General features: G+C 40.7%; 1 protein-coding gene across 4 annotated transcripts in view; it reads right to left on the bottom strand.

The window, feature by feature from the left end:
• LYST (lysosomal trafficking regulator) overlaps positions 1 to 22941 on the bottom strand; it is a 149642-nt gene that overhangs the window by 116840 nt on the left and 9861 nt on the right. For 3 of the 4 annotated variants that reach the window (XM_036016055.1, XM_036016056.1, XM_036016057.1), the window contains exons 2-3: positions 11530 to 11614; positions 11147 to 11354 (exon numbers count right to left, since the gene is read on the bottom strand). In XM_036016055.1, coding sequence (XP_035871948.1) covers positions 11147 to 11347 — 201 coding nt within the window. In that variant the 5' untranslated portion in view covers positions 11348 to 11354; positions 11530 to 11614. Of the gene's footprint in view, positions 1 to 11146; positions 11355 to 11529; positions 11615 to 22941 lie in introns of those variants that run through there. The other variant, XM_028531098.2, reaches the window with a different exon arrangement.

Raw genomic sequence — 22941 nt, 5'->3', positions numbered from 1 at the left:
AGAGAAATGTGATGATGACGAAGCTCTGAAGAACAACACTGAAGGAATTACGGTGGCTGTGCCGAAGAGAGGTCTGCAGAAGAGACGGAGCAGCAGCTCCCAAAGGAGAAGTGTGGCAGAGCGACCAGGGAGAGAGCAGTTCAGGAAAGAGTGGCCGCACTTCCTCTGTGGAGGTGAGAGGTCACCAGAGGCCTGGACCAGTGCAGCTTTCATGGAATGACTCTGTCTCTTCAGTCCAATGACAACAGGCTGAAGAGTCAGAGGGAATGAGAAAGCAGACACAGCATTCAACCTATTCCTTCTCATGTCCTGATTAGGAAAAGGCTCAAAATCCCCCAAAAGTAAAATCTGCACTCATTTTGAGGCTCAGAAGGCCTTTTATGATGTGTTTCCCAGGGACTTGTCCAGTTTCAGCTCCACCACCACACCTGACCTCCCACAGATCCAGCTGTGAAGGGTCTCCCCACCCCTCTGCCCCCTGAGCCTTCCTCACACACACACTGCTCTCGCCTCCTCCCAGCTGCCAAACTCCAACTCGCCCCCCAGGTCTCAGTTCCTCTGATCCCCTTGGTCAAGTTCGGTTTCACGTTCCTGATTTACTTCCAGCCTAGCAGGCGCCTTGCTGAACCGCTGGTGTCTGAGCGCCCATTTCCCTCTTCTGTTCTCACACATGCAGACTGTGCCCCACCAGGTGCAGGACACTGGATGCAGCGGTGAACAAGGATGACAATGTCCACACCCTCACAAAGCTGACACTCTAGTAGGGGAAATGTAAAATGATGGGTACAAATAAGTGTTCATAGAATGAAAAATTAAAAGGGGAGGGGTGACAGAGTGACGACAAGCAGGACACTTTACAGCCTACTCAGGATGGGCCACTAGAGCAGATACACTGAGGAGAAGAAGGAATCCACAAGAAGATGTGGAGGAAAAGGGATCCTAGGAAGTATAAATAGGGAACGAGGAGAGAGCTGGGAGAGGAGGCTGGAGGGTGCAGGCCAGCGAATGGGCAGTGCCCGACATAACGAGGTCCCACGGGCCATGGGCAGGAGGAGTTTGCATTTATCTCCAGATACAATGGGAAGCTTGTCAAACACACCTGCCAGTCCTCCCTCACGGCACAGACTCCTGGGCACAGGCCCAGGTCCTCAGCAATCATCCCCCTCTGCCACCAGATCCTGGTACATAGTTGAACTTGTATAAACATTGTCTGCATAAAAGACTTTAAATTCTGGATTCAAAGTGAAAATTGTATCGAAGGGCCCCATTTCCTTGTTATTACTTCAAAATTAACAAGTCTAAAGATGTCTGGGTAATACTTTCATGTATAGCTCAGACTTAGGAGGGACCTCAACATTTTTTAGGATGCCAGCAAAATGTATGTGGTCTTAAAAACCTGTACCCCAATTGTGGGCGCGTCGTTCCTGTAGAGTCCTCCTGACGGAGTCTTGCCCTTGAGCAGATGAGCTTGTAACATTCTAATGGAACTCGCAGAAACCTCGAGGGTGTGTGAAGTGCTCTGGACTCGCTGTCCTTGTAACTGAGCCCTTGGTCCCCATCAGTGCACTGGCAAACCGTTGCCACTGCATGAACAGGCACTCCTGCCTCCTGGCCTCTGCATGACCATGGTCTGGAACTTCTCTCGCTCCTTTCCCTTAGCTAAGGGCTCGCTGGCTCGCTGCCTTCAAGGCCCAGCCCCAGCAATGCCTCCCCTGTGAAGGTTTTCTTCCTGCACCAACCCAAGATGACTGTCCTCCTTGCTGAGGAGGTCAGGCCCACTGCCCCCATTCCACCAAGTGGATTAGTTCTTGAAAACCATGGGCCTTGGAAACCGAAAGAATGAGAGGGAAGCAAGTGCAGGTTTTGGTTTTGGCCACTCTCCTGGAACTGCTGACCTGATGACACTGCCATCTGCCTCCGGGCCGCCCGACACAACAGTGGGGCACAATGCTGCACTCCACACCAATCACGATAATTTCTAATGCAACTCACCATGGGGGCACTCTCTCTGCTCCTCCAGATCTATTACTTTTGGGAAGTATTGTTTATTCCCAGGTATATTTATCCTTTCGAGTCCTTAAGGAAACCACATGCATAATTCTACCCTTTTCTAAGTCATAAAATCTTTTCCTCGTATTTTCGGACACCGTGGCAAATTAGAACTTGCAGCGTTGTTTTAAACCAAGTAGTCACAGTATCCAGAGGAATGGGTGTTACCTCATGCCACCAAAGTGGAAAGTTCTTAATACGCCATACCAGGGAATATATGCCATAAACGATCCTTTCCCTGGCTAGAAATCACGCCACTCTTCACTTAATACTTAACATTTTTAGGTTTCCCATTATGCAAGGAAAATGACTGTTTAAATTCCCCATAGCAATAATAATCAGTCAAAGTAGTCTCCCTTCAGCTGGTAATTTTTTCAGTTCAACTCAAGAAACATATTTATGTACCTACCAGGGGCCTGGCACTGTGCCTTTCACAAGTCTATTGTTTAGCCTGGATTTTATATTAGTTGCCTATCCTACCCAACCTAAAGGTGGTGGGACAATGAGAGAGAAAGGGCAAGCGAGGCGGGAGAAGAGCTGAGACCCCAAGCCAGAAGAGCATCACTGAAGCTGCAGTGGCAGGTGGGCACCAGACCAGTGGGTTCGGACCTCAGGATGACATGCTAAGACACCTGGACTGTATCCAGAATGTTATTTTAATTGGTATTAACAGTACTTAAATCAGCACTTTGACATGCTAATTAAATTTACTGCCCAATTCCGGCCAAGATGGATGTATGGGTAGACACACTGTGCCTCCTTACACAACCAAGATAAGGACAACAAATTAGAAACAGAATAACAACCGGAACTGACAGAAAATTGAACTGTATGGAAGTTGGACAACCAAGAAGTTAAAATAGACCTGTTCATCCAGACTGGTAAGGGGGGTGCAGGTCACAGGCGTGGAGAGCAGAGAGCACTGGGACCGGGCACGTAAGACATCGGGGTGTGCAAAACCGCAGCAGGTGGACCCTGAGTGTGCAAACGGCAACTGGCAGACCCAGGCAGAGGGGTGGCAACCAGCAGAGCCAGCGAGGCAGGGATTGTGAAGCAAGGCACTGCGTGCAGCCCAGGATCACAGCTCTAGGAAATAGAGCCTTGGGGCACTGATTGAAAACACCTGTGGGGGTTGAGGCACAGGGAGAGACTCCCAGCCTCACAGGAGAGGTCCTTGGAAAGTCCCATAGGGTGCACAAGCCCACCCACATGGGAATCGGCACCAGAGGGGCCCAGTTTGCTCCGGGGAAGCAGCAGAAGGGACTGAGGTCCGACGGAGAGCGGAACAAGTGCCATTGTTCCCTCTCGGACCCCACCCCCACATACAACGTCACAACCCAGCGACTGGGGTGCCCCACCCTAGTGAACACCTAAGGCTCTGCCCCTTATACATAAACAGGTGCACCCAGACCAAAGGCGGGGGGGCAAGATGGCTCAAACAGAATTGAAAGCTCCAGAACCAGTACTTTTAAGCAACTGAGAGATAGCCAACCTATCAGATGCACACTTCAAAGCACTCGTGATCAGGATGCTCACAGAATTGGTGGATTTTGGTCACAAATTAGATGAACAAATGAAGGTTACAATAAGAGAAATGAAGGAAACTGCACAGGGAACCAATAGTGATGGGAAGGAAACTGGGACTCAAAACAATAGAGTGGACCAGAAGGAGAAAAGAAACAACCAAATAGAAAAGAATGGAGAAATAAGGATTCAAAAAAAGATGAGGAGAGGCTTAGGAACCTCCAGGACATCCTTAAACGATCCAACATCCGAATTATAGGGGTACCAAAAGGAGAAGAGGAAGAGCAGCAAGTGGAAAACTTACTTGAACAAATAATAAAGGAGAACTTCCCCAGTCTGGCAAAGGAAATAGACTTTTAGGAAGTCCAGGAAACTCAGAGAGTCCCAAAGAAGTTGGACTGAAGAAGGAACACACCAAAGCACATCATAATTACATTAGCCAAGATAAAAATGAAGGAGAGAATCCTAGAAGCAGCCAGAGATCAGGAGACAGTAACCTACAAAGGAGTTCCCATCAGACTGTCAGCTGATTTCTCACAAGAGACCCTACAGGCAAGAAGGGGCTGGAAAGAAGTATTCCAAGTCATGAAAGGCAAGGACCTACATCCCAGATTGCTCTATCCAGCAAAGCTTTCATTTAGAATGGAAGGGAAGATAAAGTGCTTCTCAGATAAGGTCAAGTTAAAGGAGTTCATCATCACCAAGCCCTTATTTTATGAAATGTTAAAGGGACTTATCTAAGAAGAAGAAGATAAAAAACATGTATAGTAAAATGACAGCAAACTCAAAATTGTTAACAACCACACCTAAAACAAAAACAAAAACAAACTAAGCAAACAACTAGAACAGGAACAGAACCACAGAAATGGAGATCACATGGAGGGTTAGCAACAGGGGAGTGGGAGGAGGAGAGAGGGGGAAAAGGTACAGAGAATAAGTAGCATAGATGGTAGGTAGAAAATAGACAGGCGGAGGGCAAGAGTAGTATGGGAAATGTAGAAGCTAAAGAACTTATGACACATGGATGTGAACTAAATGGGGGAAATGTGGGTGGGAGAGGGTGTGCAGGGTGGAGGGGAATAAAGTGGGGGTAATGGGACAACTGTAATAGCATAATCGATAAAATATATTTTTTAAAAATTTACTGCTCCAGACATAAGCAGAAATAAGAGCATTATTTAAGACTTTTATTTTTTATTAGAATTTTATAATTATTTCTAATATTTGTTGATATACATATATGAACATGTCTCCATTACTACTGTTAATAGAATCTTGTTTTTCTAGCTGTACAGCTATAGCTAAAGAAAATAATATGTTCATCTCATGTTCGGTAACTTTGATGAACAGTTTTCTGGATGATCTGGATTTCTCTTACACATCTGTTTAAAATTTGTATTTTTATTTCTCTATCATGCTCACATTTAGCTGTCATGCCTTTTATATTCCACTTCATTACTGCATGTTTTTAAAACATGGTATCAAACAGAAATAGTAATGGTTATTCTTATGTTGGTTCTACTGCAGAGCTTATTAAAAATATTATTATTTTTTACAGCATAATGAATATAGTGATAATAATGGAGTACCTGTGTATGGTGCTGGGTGGGAACTAGACTTATTGGGGGGATGACTTTGTAAGTCTAATTACTATGCTGTACACCTGAAAGTAATATAATATTGAATGTCAACTATAATTAAAAAATAAAAAATAACTTAAAATACATTCTTGGCTTTACTCCTCTTGTATATGAAACCCTCTATTCTTAACTTATTTTAGAGCTTTTGTTAAGAATAGAGGAATTTGTTAAATGTTTTTGAGGTCTCAGAAGAGTCTTTTTTCCACTGATGTCAAACATTATGCTAATGGTTTTTCTTGAATTAGATACAGGTTGCAATGTGGTTTTTTTTGTAAGGGGCCAGACAGTAAGTATTTTAGGCTTTGTAAGTCATATATGTTCTCTGTTGCATATCCTTCTGTTTCTTTGAACAGCCTTTTAAAAATACAGAATCTATTCTTGGCCTGCGGCCTGTCTAAAACAGACCGTCGGCAGCAGTTTTGGCCTGCAGGCCGTGGGTTGTGCCTGCTCCCCTCCCAGGAGAGAAGTGGTTATCAGCGGCTGTAATGCTGTTTGTTAAGACTCCATAAGGACTTGTCAGCAGGCAAGTGTACAACTAAGAATCTTGAGGGCATTTGTTCGACACAAGCCTACATGCCCACAGTACAGAGAGGTCTGTCTCAAAACAAAACAGATTGTGGCTTTGGGGCAAGGGGTGAAATTCCATTAAAATAAGAGCAAACCCACATTTTAAAGAAAGTTGTATCATCAAAAAAAAATACTAACAGCTTGGATTAAAAGGGACACAGTTCAAAACAAATAGAGTATGAACAGGTATGCAAATAAGATACAATGAAATTTTTAGAGGTATTTATACACATGGTGTGCATACTAGTTCAGTTTTAGTATAGTCTGTTGGTAATAAAGCATTGCAATTTTGTACTCTTTACATCAGAATTAAGCTCTCTCTATATATATTCATAATCAGGGTATAGAAGAAAGCAGAACTATTAGAATCAAATATAGAAACAAACAATTTTTATGTTGAAGGAGATCTTTAAATCATCCAATTAGATGTACTTAGGTTACTGATGAGGATACTGAGATCTAGAGCAATTAAATGTTAATTAAAGTCATCTACCTACTTGATACTGGAGGCAAGATTAAAATCGAGAATAATTGTTACTTTTTAAACTGGGCAAAGTTTCTTTCAACAAACTTGTAAAGGTCTGAGTGTAAACTTCAACTCTGCCATCTTAACTATTAAAAAGAACATTTTGTACTACTTAAGCAGAGTATTTTTCCTAAGAATAAAGAGATCAACATGTCTGTGTATAATAAATCATGACCAAATGAGGTTTAATAGAGAAGCGCAAATTGGTTCAACATTTAGAAAGCATCAGTACAGTTCACCCACACTAACAGAACTTTAAGGAGATACGATAGTCTCAAGATACAGAAAAGGGCATTTGATAAAATCCAACATACATTCAGAATGAAAGCTCTCCACAAACTGGAAATAGACGAGAATGCCCTCAGTCTGATAAAAGGCATCTAAGAAAAGCCCAGCGCTGACATCACACTTGGTGGTCAAACACTGAATGCTTCCCCCTAAGGTCAGACACAAGAAGATGTTGGCTCTCATCACTTTTCTCGCCCTTTGTACTAGAAGCCAGTGTAAAAGGCAAGAAATGAAATAAAAGGTATAGAAATTGGAAACCAGTAAAATTATTACTCACAGATGACATGATTGTGCACACAGAAATTACTAAGAAATCTACAAAAAATGTTTCAAGATAAATAGAAATGAATGAATTTAGCACAGGTCAACATACAAAAATCAACGTATTTCTACGAACAAGAAACAACAGGGATAAAGTTAAATGTCATTTCCAATAACAACAAAAATTTTAAATATTTAGAATAAATTTAACCAAAAATATGCAAGGCCTCTAAGCTGGAAACCACAAAATATTGCAAAGAAATTAGGACTCAAAACAAAAAAACAAACAGATTATACCATGCTCATGGACTAAGAAAGTCAACATTGTTAAGGTGCCAATTCCTCTCCAAATTGATTTCTAGATTCAGTGCCCTCACAACTGAAATCTTAGAGGGCATTTATGAAGATTAATAGCTGATTCTAAAATTTATATGGCAATGTAAAGGATCTAGAATAGTCAAACATTCTTGAAAACAAAGAACAAATGGAGAACATACACCATCTAATTTCTAAACTCACCATAAAAAGCCACAGTAATCAAAACAGCATGGGATTAGTTAAAGATACATGACCAGTACATCAACTCATACATATATAGTCAATTGATTTTCAACAAAGGTGCCAAGGTTATTAAGTGGGGGAAAGAGAAGACTTCTGAAGGAGAAGTCTTGCTGGAACAACCAGTAACTATACAGGGAGCAGGGGCAGAAAGGAACCATAACTGGTACCGTCACTGGATCAGATAAAAGTAAAGTAATAACTAAAAAGCTCCTAGAAACACAAGCAAACAAACATAGAGAGTATCTGTACATGTTGGAGTTGTAAGACAAAGGTTTCTTAGACACGATACAAAAAGCTCTATTCCCAAAAGAAGAAATTGCTCTTCTAAAGACATTGTTAAGGAAAGAAAGGCAGCCACAAAGAACATATTCACAATCCAACAAAAGACCTTTTATCATGATACCTGAAGAACTACCACAACTGACAGACAAATGACCTCACTTTAAGAATGGCACACCAGACTTAAAAAAAAAAAAAAAACAGAAGAGAAAAAGATAGACAGAAAAAGGAAAAGGGAAAGCCACCATTAATACAAAGCACAGCAAGTTTATATTTAATTTGGGGGTTATGTAAACATGGCCATGTGACTCTCCATGGCGTAATTAATATTCTTGTGCAGTACAATGATCAGTGTTGATTTCATGTACTCTAAGATATTATTGTTTTTAAAATGAAGAGTAATGGGCACAAGCCCTGGCTGGTGTGGCTCAGTAGACTGAGTGCCAGCCTTCGAACCAAAGGGTCACCAGTTCATTCCCAGTCAGGGCATGTACCTGGATTGAAGGCCAGGTCCCCAGTAAGGGCATGAGAGACAATCGCCATTGATGTTTCTCTCCCTTCCTCCCCATTCTCTAAAAATAAATAAATAAAATATTTTTCAAAAAAGAAAAATAATGGGCACAAACTTGAACAAACATTTACAAAAGAAAATATGGAAATGGCCAGTAAGCACACAAAAAGTGATCGATATCATTAGTTGTCAGAGAAATGCAGATTAAAACCACAGTCAGATGCTATTTTATGTTCACTTCGACGCTAATACTAAAATGACTGGCAATAGACAATGTTAGAGGGGATGTAAACATTAGTGGATTCTGGAGCATCAAGTATCAGAGAGGATGTAGAGAGGACAGTAGAGAGCATGGATTCCCACACATAGCTGGAAACTGCAGTGGCATGTCCACTTTGAAAGCAGTTTGGCCTTCTTCCAAAGTTAAATACCCTTTTGACCCAGCAATTGTATGTCTACACATTTACCCAGGAGAAATGGAAAAATATTCACAGCAGCCTTATTCACAATAGCCAAATGGATGTGACCCGAATGGTCAAACAGCAAGAGATGTAAACAAGCTGTGGTGCCTCAGACAACAGGACGCCAGAGACGGAAAGCCCTGAGCTGCTGACTCACGCAAATGGGGGAACCTCGGAGGCACAAGGGCACATACGGCATGATTCCCTTTACGTGAAGTTCCAGCACAAGCCAAGGTACACTCAGATGCTAGAAATCAGAACAGTGGTTTCTTGCAGGGGCGCCTGGCAAACTTTCCAAGAGGGTGGAAATGTTCTGGACAGCGATGTGGGTGGTCGCTCCACAGGTGAATGCATTTGTTACAAATTAGATGTCAATCAAGTCTGTTTAATTCTTTATATTAAACATCAATTACTAAAGCAAAAGGACTGCAGTAGACTGGTGAGGGCTGAAACTGTTGCTCTCCCAGAGAACCCAAGTGTTCCTCCCACAAGTGATCTCCTTGTGAGAAGCAGACGAGTGCTCAAGGTCCTCCTGAAACGGGCAGCTCGGGATCCAGCGTTCTGATTCTGCCTTAAACAGTGAACTCTTGTGCAACTAAATTCCCCTGAAAGATCCAAATGGTCGTTCTCCATTCCCTGGTTTAAATAATTAAATATTGATAAGCCCTATTTTTAAAGGCTATTAATTTCACTCTACTTCTGCTGTTCCTACTATCACTGCTAGAGATATCCCCAAAAATAAGTGACAGAGGAAAAAAGGGATTAAAAAATATCACCATAGAGAAACATATTATTCAATGATGACTTGAATGATTGCAGTTAATAATATATGAAAAGTTATTCCATGACTTAAAAGACAAAGCAGAAAATCTACAGAGATAAAAAGTAGATTAGTGTTTGCTTAGGGCTGGGGGCATGGGAGGAATAGGGGAGAGCGAGCCAAAGTGCACACAGTTTCTATTTGGGGTGATGCAAATGTTACAGAACTGACTGTGACTGCACTAAAAAACTGAATTTTGTGCATATGAAAGAGGTGAGTTCTATTATATGTGAATATACCTCAATAATGCTGTCATTAAGAAAAAGCCATTGAGATTTTATTGGAGAAAACAGATATCTTTACAATTATGTAGTTCTGAATTTATTTGGTTCCTTTTTAGTTTCTCTCAACATCTGTTCCTGGGTATTTGATATTTATCATGTTATTTATGTAGTACCTTTTAAAAAGAGAAAGCACTAAATTGTTCTAATGTGGGGTAAGATGAACAGAATATGACTTAAATATGAAATCATCAAAATTTCAAAATAGAAAATCACTAAATGTAGTCTAATGAATAATTTTTTCTGGTTTTTATTTATTTATAGTCATACAAATATATAAAACTTAAATTACATTTAGTCATACCTCCAATAAGTCACATTCATGAAAAACAATATTACATAAACCTATAAATATTATGGAATATTTCATGGTAGATAGACACCAGGGTGAACAAATACATCCTCATATTTGTTTGGTTCCTTAGTTTACAGTGTAAACAAAGACATTTAATTTTAGTCTCTATATTTATCCAACATATGTTTTTACTAGAAATATGCTTCATATCAAAGAAATTTAATAATGGCTAAGTGTATACCTAAGGCCAGTAACATTTAAAGTGTTTAAAAATGTCTGTCACACAGGTGCTACAGAGACTTTATCACCTTTCAATTCGAGTTAGTTGAAATGTTATCTAACTACATTAATTAGTTCCTAAAAACAGATGGGAGTTTTTCTTTCCTAAAATAAATATTTGTTTTCTACTGCAATGAAATAAAGATATAGATCACATTTGGGCTTCAAGTGGACCTTGTCTGAGTTACTTAATGTTTCTGCATCTCATTTTTTCATCTGCAAAAGGAGGATGGATGAACACATATCTATAGTTCCAACTCGCTTTCAAACTTTGTTAGTTATATAATTAAAAATTAGCACAATGCCATATGGTCATACAATACTTTAAGCAAACATAAGAATGCACTAAAGAAGATGTATACAAGTTAGAGGACTCAGTAATTACTGGTTCACACAAAGGGTTCTTCTCCACTTTCACCCATTTAGCAAGCTCCCTAAATATAATTTACACTAAACTTTTCAAAAACATATCTAATGTTTATTGAAAGTGCTAATTCATATGTTTCTGAATTGTATCTTCTATCTTTATTAATAATCACAGTTACTTTGCACTGGTATTAGGATAAAAACAGTAAATATGAAACCATTTTAGAAGAAAGGCCATTTATAATTTCAAGATATTTCAGACATTTTAAAAAGTATCCACATAAACATATGTCTTAAATGGGGCTACTTTTCTTTGTTGGAGTGATGTAAGCAATTAGATTTTATCTCAGAGGCTCTCAGAAATTATGTAACCCAGAAATTATGTACCTAAAATTGACGATAACATACTGATAAAAAATTATTTGATAGGAAAGTTACCTGATCAATGATCGAATCTAGCTTGGTGAGTAAAAGAAATCCGCGGCCATGGACAAGGTACTGCCCAAGCGCAGCCATGTGTGTCTCCTCCTCCTCTTCGTCCTCCTCCTCCCTGGCCTCCGCCCTCTGGACCACGGCATTGCACAGCCGGTTGACGTCGGTCAGAAATTCACGTGCCAGAGAGTTACTGTCGGTGCTCATGACCGAGCTAAAAAATAAATATTAAAAAAAAGGATTAGAAAAACAAAAATTTACATTTAAAACTATGAGGTTTTATTGTTTGTTTGCAGTTAAATTAATGTCACACTACTATGTGGTTTCATCAAAGCCTTAAGCTGAACCAAGTATTCTGACTGGTAATATTTATTACATGAAATACTTACCAATCTTTCAACACTTCTGTAACATTTAGAGTAAATTTGAGCTCATGAACTAGGTGAATCAAATATGCTTAGAATAAAGCTTCACCTACAAGAAAAAAAGACATATTGGTAAATAAATAAATAACAAAGTTCTAACATAAAAACCAATGGCCAGTCTCATATCTGATGTATGAAACAGCAGTGAATTTTTGGAATCTCGAGAGCACACTAAATACATCTAGAACTTCAAGAAGGGAGTCTTGAGAGAGGGAGTCTCGAATGTATTTCATCTGAACAAGGCAACTTGATCACAGCTCCTCAACCCTCCTCTCCCAATGCCTAATTTACAACCTCCCGGTAAATCACCAGTTAACTCACAAAGGAAGGAGATGAGATCAGTATCAGTTTTCTCAACACTGGAATCTAGGAGGTAGTGGAATATCAACTATACTATGGACAGCCCAGTAAGTTACTCTTATGTAAGAGTGAAAAGTATTTGAGACATATAAGAACTCACAATATACTAAAGTCAATGAATAAACTACCACCAAATATCATATCCTTACTGAATTTTTTAAATGAACTAATCTTTTGTGTACTATACAATGTAGGCTGTTTATAAAATACTGATACATTTCAACAGCTGGGATAGCAACAATATGCTTCTCCTTAGTTATTTGTTTTCCTCTTCTCCCTAGTTTTTATCAGAGGCGTGAAAAAGAGTTCCTTATTACAGTTATGAAACAAACATGAAGGTTTATTTTGAACCACAATTTTTTAAAAAATCAGACTGATCTTTCAAATCTAGAGAACTGTCTTGAATTCCTTTCAGTGGGGCAAACAGTTCCTATAACCCACACTAACCCAGGCACGTGAGGGTAACATAGGCAGGAAATGGGACAGAGCTGCTGTCAGATTACACAGGACTTTGCGTGAGTTCAGAAAAAACTCCCTCTGCCCAGGCTGGTGCAGGTCCACATTAGGCACACAGCTATCGAGGCCAACGCCAGTGCCCAGTGTATCAACTGCTCAACCAGACAGAACAGCTCTGGATGGAGTCTCAACACGCCTTCCACACCTGTCCCTGCTGCCTCCTGAGCTACTCAAAATCACCCATGCATTTTTAACCCTAAAATTATGGAAAGGGAAGTTATCAGTCAAACTATGAGCACAGAGATGGTACCGTATTAATTGCTCTGATGCCCAGCCCCTCCAGGTGGACTACAACAAGGTGGAGCCTTCTATCCTGCAATGCCAGGATGACTCCAGCTAACTCAGCGTGACCATTAGAAGTGAAAACTGACAGACAACAGGGTCCGTCTGTGTCTCTCTCATCAAGGGCCATTTCTAGGCCAAGGGAGGGATTTCTCTAATGTGCTGAGATGAGGATGGCTTCTTGATCTCTGTATGTGGCAGAACCCAGTTTGGATATCCGTGGAGTTTCCTTCTGTCTGGGCTCATAGTCTGTCTGTCAGCACAATCAGCTGTGCCTCCTTTACTCCGGTACCACTCTTCACGCACAGCTTTGTTCTAATCTGTATCCCCCTAGAACAGGAGGATATACTGGGTGTCCTGAAAGTCTGGAAATACAGTTTTTTAAAACAGACTGAAGAGGTCCTTAAGGGCACTGCACACATTTGCCTGTGTTTCCAAACGACAGAGACACCATGTAGTTACTTATCTACATGACTGTCTGATCACCTAGGCCCTGAGTTCCTTAAGGCCAGGGACCCTGTATTATTACTTTTTGTGCTTTATAGCTATAATGCCAAATTTTAAATTTATCATTATTACTGTAATTTTCAACCTCCAATGCAACAATTGTTGTAACACCATAATGAATAAACTTGCTATCGTTACTAGAATTTGTATTCTTAAAACTTACCATAAATGAAAGTCATAGTAACAAAATGCTATAATCACATAAAAGACCTCAGAGAAACAACAGGCTTCACCTTCTCTAATACAATGACTGATAAAGTATAAAACATGAATGGCCAAAACAAACAAAAAACCAGACAAGGTCTGAATTCGTCAGAGATCTCATCAATATGCCATTCAAGTAAACAAATGTTTATTGAACATTACCACACGCCAGCTACTATTTTTGGCACTGGATATGGGGCAAAAACAAAATTCCTGTCCTCATGGAGTTCAGTCAGGTAGAGCCGGACAAAGACAGGCACAGTCACATCAGGTAGCACTCAGTGCCACGGGAAAAAGTGAACAGAATAAGGGTACGGTGTCAGGGGTGCTGCTTTAGATGGGGTGCACAAGGACGTGTGAAGAGCTGATGTCTGAGCAAGTAAGGAAGTGGAACACAAGGGTATCTGGGCAAAGAGCACTCTAGGGCACCGAGATTAGTGTATGTTTGATGCATCAGAGGCTGAGTGCGAGAGGAAAAGTTAAAAGTTACTACTGAGTAAGAAAGGCCTACTCACTCCTGCTTTCAGGGACGGAAGTGAGGTGTGGAAAGCAGAAACAGAAGTGTCCCCTGGAACAGAGTCTCTCTGTCGAAGTCTTCTTCCTGCTTGCCCCCAGTCCCTTCCCCCAACCCTCCCCACAAAAGACTACAGGGTTTTTTAAGCCTGTGTGAAGAGCAGCACTGTGCTGTTAGAAACCGCAGAAAGGGTATGAAGTGGGCAGGGGGGTATACCAATCGGAGTTCAGGCAGGGAGACTGAAACTGGTGAACCCATCTGGAAGTGGTCAATGTGCCGCTGTATTTTAATGGGACTAGATGGGTGAGAGAGCCCGGAGCAGAGAATGGACCTGGGGTTAGCATCCCTCAGCCAAGGAGAGGAGAAGGACCCAGCACAGGGGGCTCAGAAGTGACAGCAAACAAAGAAGGGAATAAATTGGGAGAGTGGTGCTGCCCAGAAATGAGGTAAAGAAAGTCTGAAACAGGAAAGAGTGATCAACTGGGTCAAATATTGCTGAGTGGATGAAGACTGGGGACTGACCACCAGATTTAACAGCATGAAAGTCACCAACACCTTGTCAAAGGTGTGGAGGCAAGGAGTTCAGACAGCTTTTAAGATGTTCTGCCCTAGAGGGTGGCAACGAAATGGACACAGGGGACACAGGTGAAGGGGACACAGGATAGGAGAGGGTTTTATTTTTTTTAAAGAAAGATGCTATAGTGTGTTTGTAAGGTGAAATATTATAGCATGATTGTACAGCATCTTTGTCCAACAAAGAAAGGAAAATACATGAAAAACTACTATGAGGGGAGATAATTTCAGGAACAAGTAAGCAAAATAAAGAAGATCCGATGTACAAGTGGGAGGAACAGGATGACAGAGTGCATGAGCACAGATGCAGGGAGATTAGTGGAGCTGGCAGTGGGAGGACCAAGATGGAGAAGCTTCTATTTCCCAGGGAAATAAGCTGCAAGGTCATCAGTGGACAGTGAGCAGTGGGAGACGATGTAAAACTGCCAGGGGGAACAGGATTAGAACCAGCAGCCCTGGAAGCTTCCTTCGAGTCTGCAGTAAGTTCCTAAATTGGGTGCTGTTGTTCACTAACTACCCATACTGTAGTCCACTTCTCCATCACGTCCCCAAGAATAAACTATAGGACAGATGATGTCGAAGACCTTATGGGAATCTAGGTCTCTACACTGGCAGTATCCTCCTACTCTGCACACAGAGGGACCCTGTTAACAGTGAAAGACTGGGCCTGGACCAGATGCTTCTTTGAATGTTTGGTAAAAACGTTTTACCGAACATTCAAAGACGAACCAAAAGCCATCCTTCTCAAACTATTCCAAAAGAATTCAAGAGGAGGGAAGGCTCCCAAGCTCATTTCACGAGGCCACCAACACCCTGATTCCACAATCAGACAAAGACACTACAAAGAAAGAAAAGTACAGGCTAATATCCCTGATGCACATAGATGCAAAAATCCTCAACAAAATATTAGCAACCCAAATTCAGCAATACATTAAGAAGATCATACACCATGATAAAGCTCACTAAAATCTATGGCATCTGCATTCTTTTTAAAATAATTTTGGAGCTTTATCCTTGACAGTCTTCTAGAAGTTTTCAAATCCATCATAATTACTCAACAATCACTAGTCTGGCAATGACATGAACAAATTTTCTCAGCTGTGAACCTGAGATGTGAACTCATTTGGAGCAGCCAGAGGTTCTGGTACAATCTCTTCCCCTCCCTGAGGCTCTAAGTTCTCCTATTATTGGTCTTACTTCTATCCTCATTGGTCTGTGTGTGGATCACCTTTCATGTTAGAGACGACAGAAACAAAAAAAAGCTGAGTAGTTTTATTTACTCTTTCTATCTGATTATAGGGTCAGTTTGTTAATAAGAATATTAATTTGCTTATTGTTTTCATCTTTTATATATAAAATGTGAAAGGTCAGCCTTAACCTTTTTAAAACCTCAGCTCATTATTCTCCTAGGGTTGCGTTCCCCTTTTACATGTCATGCAGATACAGGGTTCAGCACAAATAACGCCCCCACTTTTTATTACAAAATCTTTTATTACAAAATCATAGGCGTGTAATTCTGTAACACTCTCACACTCAAACACACCATATGACATTTTAGGTGAAATGTTCAAATTAAAATTATAAATGATTACACCCGTATTATCCTACCAACCACACTCAAGCAGGCATTACCTCTGCCAGGCCCTGTGTTATAAAATATATAATTTTATATAATTTGTTTCACATCCTTCTGCCTTTCTTTCATGTATTAGTTCCACTTGTTCAATGAAAAACACTCTCCCTTCTAGAAACTTTACCCATGGCATTTTGCCTATACTTTCTTGAGATTTAGGAACTCTGTATTTCCAATTCTCTAAATTCTGGCTTTGCTCCAAATTCTCTTCTTGTTTATTATTTTTTCACTTAGCTATCATTTACTGAATACCCACTCTGTGCCAGGCACTAAATATACAAAACATGAAAGTAACCTCAGTCTCTGCCCACAAGAAGATCACCCTGTGTCCTGATCAGGGCCACTGACCCCAATTTGGATGGCCAGAGAAGCTGCATGAAGGTGGCCATCCTTGGGTAAAAGCCAACTGGAAAAGGTAGAACACGAGGGAATAGAGGCAACACAAGCTTCAAGAGCGGCTCAAGTCCAGTCCTGGAGAGACTTATGGTAAGTTCCGTATCAAATCTCAACATGAGAAGCAGGAGGCCAAGGAGGGAGAGAGTACTGACCAAGGATGAACAAAGAATTTATGGTGGTCTGAGAAATGAGCAAAGGCTGAAAATCGGGAATTCTGGGGATATCAGAGTGATTCTCCAGCAGGATCTAACAGTTGAGAATGCAGAATGCATCCCTGATCTGGATATGGTGGATGGAGGCAGCCGAAGCAGAGGGAACAAGGGCACAGGTGAGAGAACAAGCCACATGATCAAAAATGGGGTACAGACTGGGCGGGAAAGAGGAAGAGGCCAGGCAAACGCTGATACAGAAGGAGAAATACAGGCAACCAGTCATTGTGAGACTGAAGAAAAGACAATGTGGGAAGAAAAGATATTGGAATTTTTGATTTTTGAAACAATTCTAGATCATGCAAACACTCAGCGTGTGACCCTGCAGCAGGAGTCTGAAGTGACGTGAAAGTTAAGGTCACTGCGGTCAAGCAATCACGAGGCTAGTTTCTTGGACAACAGATCTTTGTCAGCTCTTAACATGAAAGCTTCTCGACGACAGGGATTTTGTCTGTTGCATTTACCAATGAGCCCACAGCATCTGGAGCAGCATGTGACACAGAGAAGGCATTTCAATCATTTGCTGAATTTGTTGAGTGAGCAGCATGGCCTTCCACTCAGAATTCCTGTTGTGTTTACCTGTCTGATTAAGCCCTTGCTGTGGGTCAAATTAGGTTCAGAGTATCAATACCTCTGATCATTTCCTTTGCATTCTGAAATTAAATGATCAATAAAATTAAGTCAATAATGGCTCTGTTTCATTGAGTGAGACTTCCCACAGACAGTTAGTTAACTTTGATGTCTTAGCTCTGTGCTGGTTCTGTGATTAATTTCCATAACCTATTATCCAAAAGATCACAGAATTAAGCTATCACCCTCAGTCTTGTGGATTTTCACACATTTGTCTGCTTGACGTATAGTACTACACCTGACACTTACACCAAGTCATTACTACACACATTCTTCACTTTTAGGCATGTTTAAATACCTTGTCACTTCTGTGTTTCAGTCAGCACTACCAATGACATTACATTTACCACTGAAAATAAAATCTCAAGCTCAACAACAGGTCACCAAGTTTCCTTCTCGAGAACTATCAAATAGCCCAGGGGTCACAATAAGAAGGAAAGAGTTCGTGGTGCTACAGTTCCCCTTTTCACTAACTCACTCATTAATTCATTCATTCATTCATTTAACCAATGCTTATTACTCATTCAATAAATATTTTAATAAATATGCACTAATCTGCTTACTCATGCTATTTTGCTAGTTCCCAAATGTGTTCTGAATGCTGCAACAGCCAGCATTGTGACAGTGGCAAAAACAGAGGCAGCAACTGGGAATCTAGCAACTGCTAGCCAGTCATTCAGAGCTGTGTGAAGTCTGGCTTCCTAACCCACAGAGTAGGCGTGTGGCTCTTCCGGATTATGTAACATCAGTAAACATTCTGTTTTAAATGCTCAGCACCCACAGAACAGAGTACAGCAGAGAGTGCCACCTGAAGGAAGAGACAGGTCACTGCACCCTTTCCTCAGCACAGACGGCCTGGAAACGGGGTGTTCCGCTGCGAGGATGTAATTTCCAGCTAAGTGCTGAAAATAAAAGCAGGGAGCTCCTGTATATTTGCCTTTTCCCGGCTTTGTGACTTGCACAGAGAAGAAGTACTACAAGTAAAAAGACAAGAAAAAAGGTTATAGTAATGAACTTATTCTTACAGCCTGATTAGAAAGCAATACCTTATTCTCATCAAACAGTAACATCAATTCCTATTCTTTCACCAAATGCCAAAATCCTGGTAAATTCCCTTTAAAAATAATACTGTGTACTTGATAAATTTTTTAATTACAGTATTAGAGAAATTACCATTGGAAAGAATTTTTTCAGGACTATATTATGTATCAAAAAGGAGAAGAGAGCTATAAATCTCAGGATTATTGTGATTCAACAAAATAATGGGCAGAATAATAAGTACTCAGTGAATTCTACTGACTATGAACATGCCATAGTCTGAAGCGGCCTTCTTGAAAATAGGGGTTGATGGACATGGATTCTTAACTGTACTAAATCCCATTTCTTCAGAGTTCAATGCATATTGATTATAGACGGATATAGTGATGGTCCCAAAGATCTTTGCAACACATGACTAAAAGTCAAAAAACCATAGGAGAAAAAAATATTACACCATTTTGTAAACACCATGAATAAAGGAATGAGCATGAATAAGTTAGCATCATACATTTTCATGCTGGCAGAAATTTCAGATATCGTATTCTCCAACTCCACATTCTACAGGTGACAAAAACCGAAGCCCATAGGCCCAAGGTCCCCTGGCTAGTTCCCATGGCAGTTGTCTTGGAGTTATAGGATATTTTTAGAGCTAATTAACTGCAACTAAAATAACAAAGATTAGAAGACACAGGCGTTCTTCTGCTGTCAGGTCAATTAAAAATTAGACCATCAGCAGAGACATTTCCCTAACACAATACGCTATCTCTACATGTTATCCGGAACCTTTACTCAAGTTCACTAGGTTGCAATTTGCACACCTGGAAACAGAATTTTAAAACCTCTCCCTACAAACTTTTATAATTACAATACAGAGCTATGTTTGAAATGCAGAAAACTTGGCTGGCATGGGGAAAGAGACTACAAACTAATCCTGTTCAAATTAATAGACATCTCTCTGAGGAACAAGCTAGTTAAGGCATGTCAGCTTAATAAAATTATACAATATTTCAGCAAGTGACTATCTGTTTACCTAGCCTTTACCCTGCAAACTTCGGGTCACGCTAGATGTGTTAAGCACATCAAACTTAAAACAGAAAGTTTATCAGGATAGTATTTACACACCATGTATATTTTAATTAGTATAAGCACCTTTATAATCTATGTTATAGTAGATAATTTTGATAGTTGCTGAATATAGAAAATTAAAATATATTTTAATAGGCCTTGTTTTTATAGAATTCTTAGAATTTAAAATGTGGATTAGGGAAGGATATGACTCCTTAACAAAGTTCTAAATTAAATAACTGAATCAGAGAATCCATTAAAAACCACTTTAGCAATGAGATTAATGATTACACAAACAAATCACAACCCCATAGTAACTGATAACTCACCATACTTGGGTAAGTATTCAACTTTCGTTGACTTGATTAACTTCAAAGAAATTGTAACGGTCTCTTAGACTATAGAAGTTGCTTGGACTACAGCAGTTGCTTAGAGCTCATGCCCTGCTTGACAAACACTGACTTGATTTTCTGAGTTCTGTGTTAAAGACCCTCCGACTGCAAGGTGTCACACACCCTAGTAGAGTTTGGATGGTGGTCTCCCGCTCCTTAGATACCAATGTGGTATGGTGAAGTGAATGTCAGGAGGGAGCCCACGTAACCACTTATAGTCCCATGGGGTAATAAATTCAGCATTCCAATCGGAACTGCCAGGGACACATTTTGCCTCCCCCTCCCCTAGTACCCTGCCTACCAGGCAAGGGGGGAAGGGATTCCCATACCTCCAAGCCCTTTGCGGTGGCTCCGGTGATCTGGAAAAGGTCTCCCACAGCAGGGCAGTGACGTGAGGCAAACAGGAGGCCACATGCCTCACACAATCTCAGCACTTCCCCAGACCTTCTTCCCAGGGTTCTCTCTCAAGGCCAGTCAGGGACATGGCACTTTAAACAGCCTGGGGGAGAAGAGCCCTGTGGATATACACACCGCATGCAACAGTGATGGTAAGGGCAAAGCGCTGACATGCCAAACCACCAGCCTAGAAACGAACCTTTGGAACACAACATTTGTAAGAAGTAACTGCCATACTCAAAACAAAGTTTTTCAACTAACATTGGAGTAACATGTTGACTGCCAGTGAAGGAAAACTGCCAGGGAGTTTGGATTTTATGAATTATCTGAGAATGCGAATTTACTTTAGAATCAACCCTCTGAGAGCAAAATCACCTTAGTACCTCTCTCAACATTTTATAGGGAAGAACCCTAAGGCAAGATGGAGGTTGAGAGATATCCCAAAAGTCATAGGACTTCACAGCTAGGTCTTCAGATTCCTACCCATTGTTCTTCCTAAAACTGCATGAAATTTTTGAGAGACTACCAACAGCCAAACCATGTCTTTCAGAAAGCCACTTGTCAGAGCCATTCAGTGACAAGGTCTGGCCCTAAGTGCCATGGAATTAGGCAGTGAGCCTGCCTGTGGTCCCATGCCGTTTCACCCATCCAACCAATAGAGTCTGCCACCCTAAACTTCTCCAGGTGTTCTATTGCTTCATGCTATCTCCTTTCATACGTTTCCACACTTCTCATCTATGTCAAGAAGTAAATGACCAGAAAAAAAATGCTGCTGCTCCTAGAAAGGTTTTGCATTGTAACATGCAGCAACACCTTCAGCTCCAACTGGAACTGCAGCACAGCAGCGGTAAAAGTTGGCTCAGACCTAGATGGTCCCTATTAAAAATGTAGGACTATAATAATCCTTAACCAGTAAGTGTGGGGGAAACCACTGTACTCTGCCTACTTTTATCCTGTATTATGCATTTAGGCTAAGTCAAAGTACAACAATGTGTTGAATAAAATATTTTCAATTTATGTAGAATAGTATAGTGTGTTCAAATAAAGAAAACTCAATGAAATGAAAAATGGCAGTGGTCTGGGGGGAAGGATGGAAATTTAAGAAAGGAGTGGCCCCAGGAAAGTATACATATTGGGTTGGCCAAAAAGTTTGTTTACTTTTTTCCATAGGATGGCTCCAGTAGTGCTTAGTTGTCTTAACTTCATTCTAAACAATTTTGTTAGACTGTATTGTGATAGCTATCATATCAGTGTGCATTTTCAAAACAACTTACCAAAATTGGTGAATTTTTGTGCAGCCATTTTATATATAAGATGGAAGAAAATATGCAACATTTTCAACATATTATGCTTTATTATTTCAAGACAGGTAAAAACACAACTGAAATACACACAAACAAGGTTTGTGCAGTGTGCATTTTTAAAACAACTTACCAAAATTGGTGAATTTTTGTGCAGCCATTTTATATATAAGATGGAAGAAAATATGCAACATTTTCAACATATTATGCTTTATTATTTCAAGACAGGTAAAAACACAACTGAAATACACACAAACAAGGTTTGTGCAGTGTACACACAGCAAGGTAGGTGCTGTGACTGATCGAGAGTGTCAAAAGTGGTCTGTGAAGTTTATTGGTACTACTTACATTTTTGACCAAATAATTCTTTGTATGGGGTTGTCTTATGCATTGGAAGATGCTTAGCAGTGCCATGGCCTCTACCCACTAGAAGCAGGAATAGCTGACATACTCAAAGTGTCCAAATCAATAGTTATGGGTGAAGCTGAAAAATGTGTCATTTATTTCACAGAAATAACTAAATGGACTTTTTGGCCAGCCCGATGCTTCCTTTCTGTGTTTCAGGGAGGTGGCAAACAGCACTGCCTGTTTCTGTCCCCTTCCTCAAGCCCAAAACATCTTGGTCAATACTCCCCATCACAGCTGCCTTGAAACCTGTGATTGGCCAAAGAGGTGAGGCCATTTGGGCTCCTTGTGTGACAAAGCTGACCAGGAAATCAAGGACACACAGGCATAGCGTAGCAAGGCAGAATTTTAAAGGAAATTCAGAGGAAGACACCAAAATGTATCAGACTTAAGTCTTTCAACAAGCTGTTCATTTTTCCTAAAACTAACTGGGTAACCAGGTATCTAAGAAGAACCTGTGTTCGATCCTGAGCACCTTAGAAGAATAAAAATTCTGCGACTCTGCGGTTACAGGTGAGGTTTCACTACAAGGAATTACGGAGGCCCATTCAGGCAAACCATTTCCCAGGGCTCCACATCCCTGCTAGAAGGAAAGCACTGTGAGTTTTACACCAAGCAGTGCATCCATCTTCAAAACGGATCTCTGGATTTTTACAGAATACAGATAATGGTATCGCTAACACCGATGATGACTGATTACTCCACAACAGGCACTACCATAAGCACTTTACTAGAGGAGTTTGTTTAATCCTCATCACAATCTCGGAAGTACAACTGCATCCCCATTCCTCACGTGCTGGAAACTGAAGCCAACTGCTCAGGGTCACAGAGCTACTACGTGTCAGAGACAGGGCTCAGACCCAGGCAATTTCTCTGTATTCTGTATACAACTTCCATTCTCCGAAGCAAACACGGACTCCTCCCTCCAATAAACCAGCTCTTGCTTCCTCATTCC

The sequence above is a fragment of the Phyllostomus discolor genome, chromosome 15 (genome assembly GCF_004126475.2).
Source record: "Phyllostomus discolor isolate MPI-MPIP mPhyDis1 chromosome 15, mPhyDis1.pri.v3, whole genome shotgun sequence".
Taxonomy (NCBI): domain Eukaryota; kingdom Metazoa; phylum Chordata; class Mammalia; order Chiroptera; family Phyllostomidae; genus Phyllostomus; species Phyllostomus discolor.
Note: the sequence above shows the minus strand (reverse complement) of the source record. Positions and strands in the feature narration are given on the sequence as shown.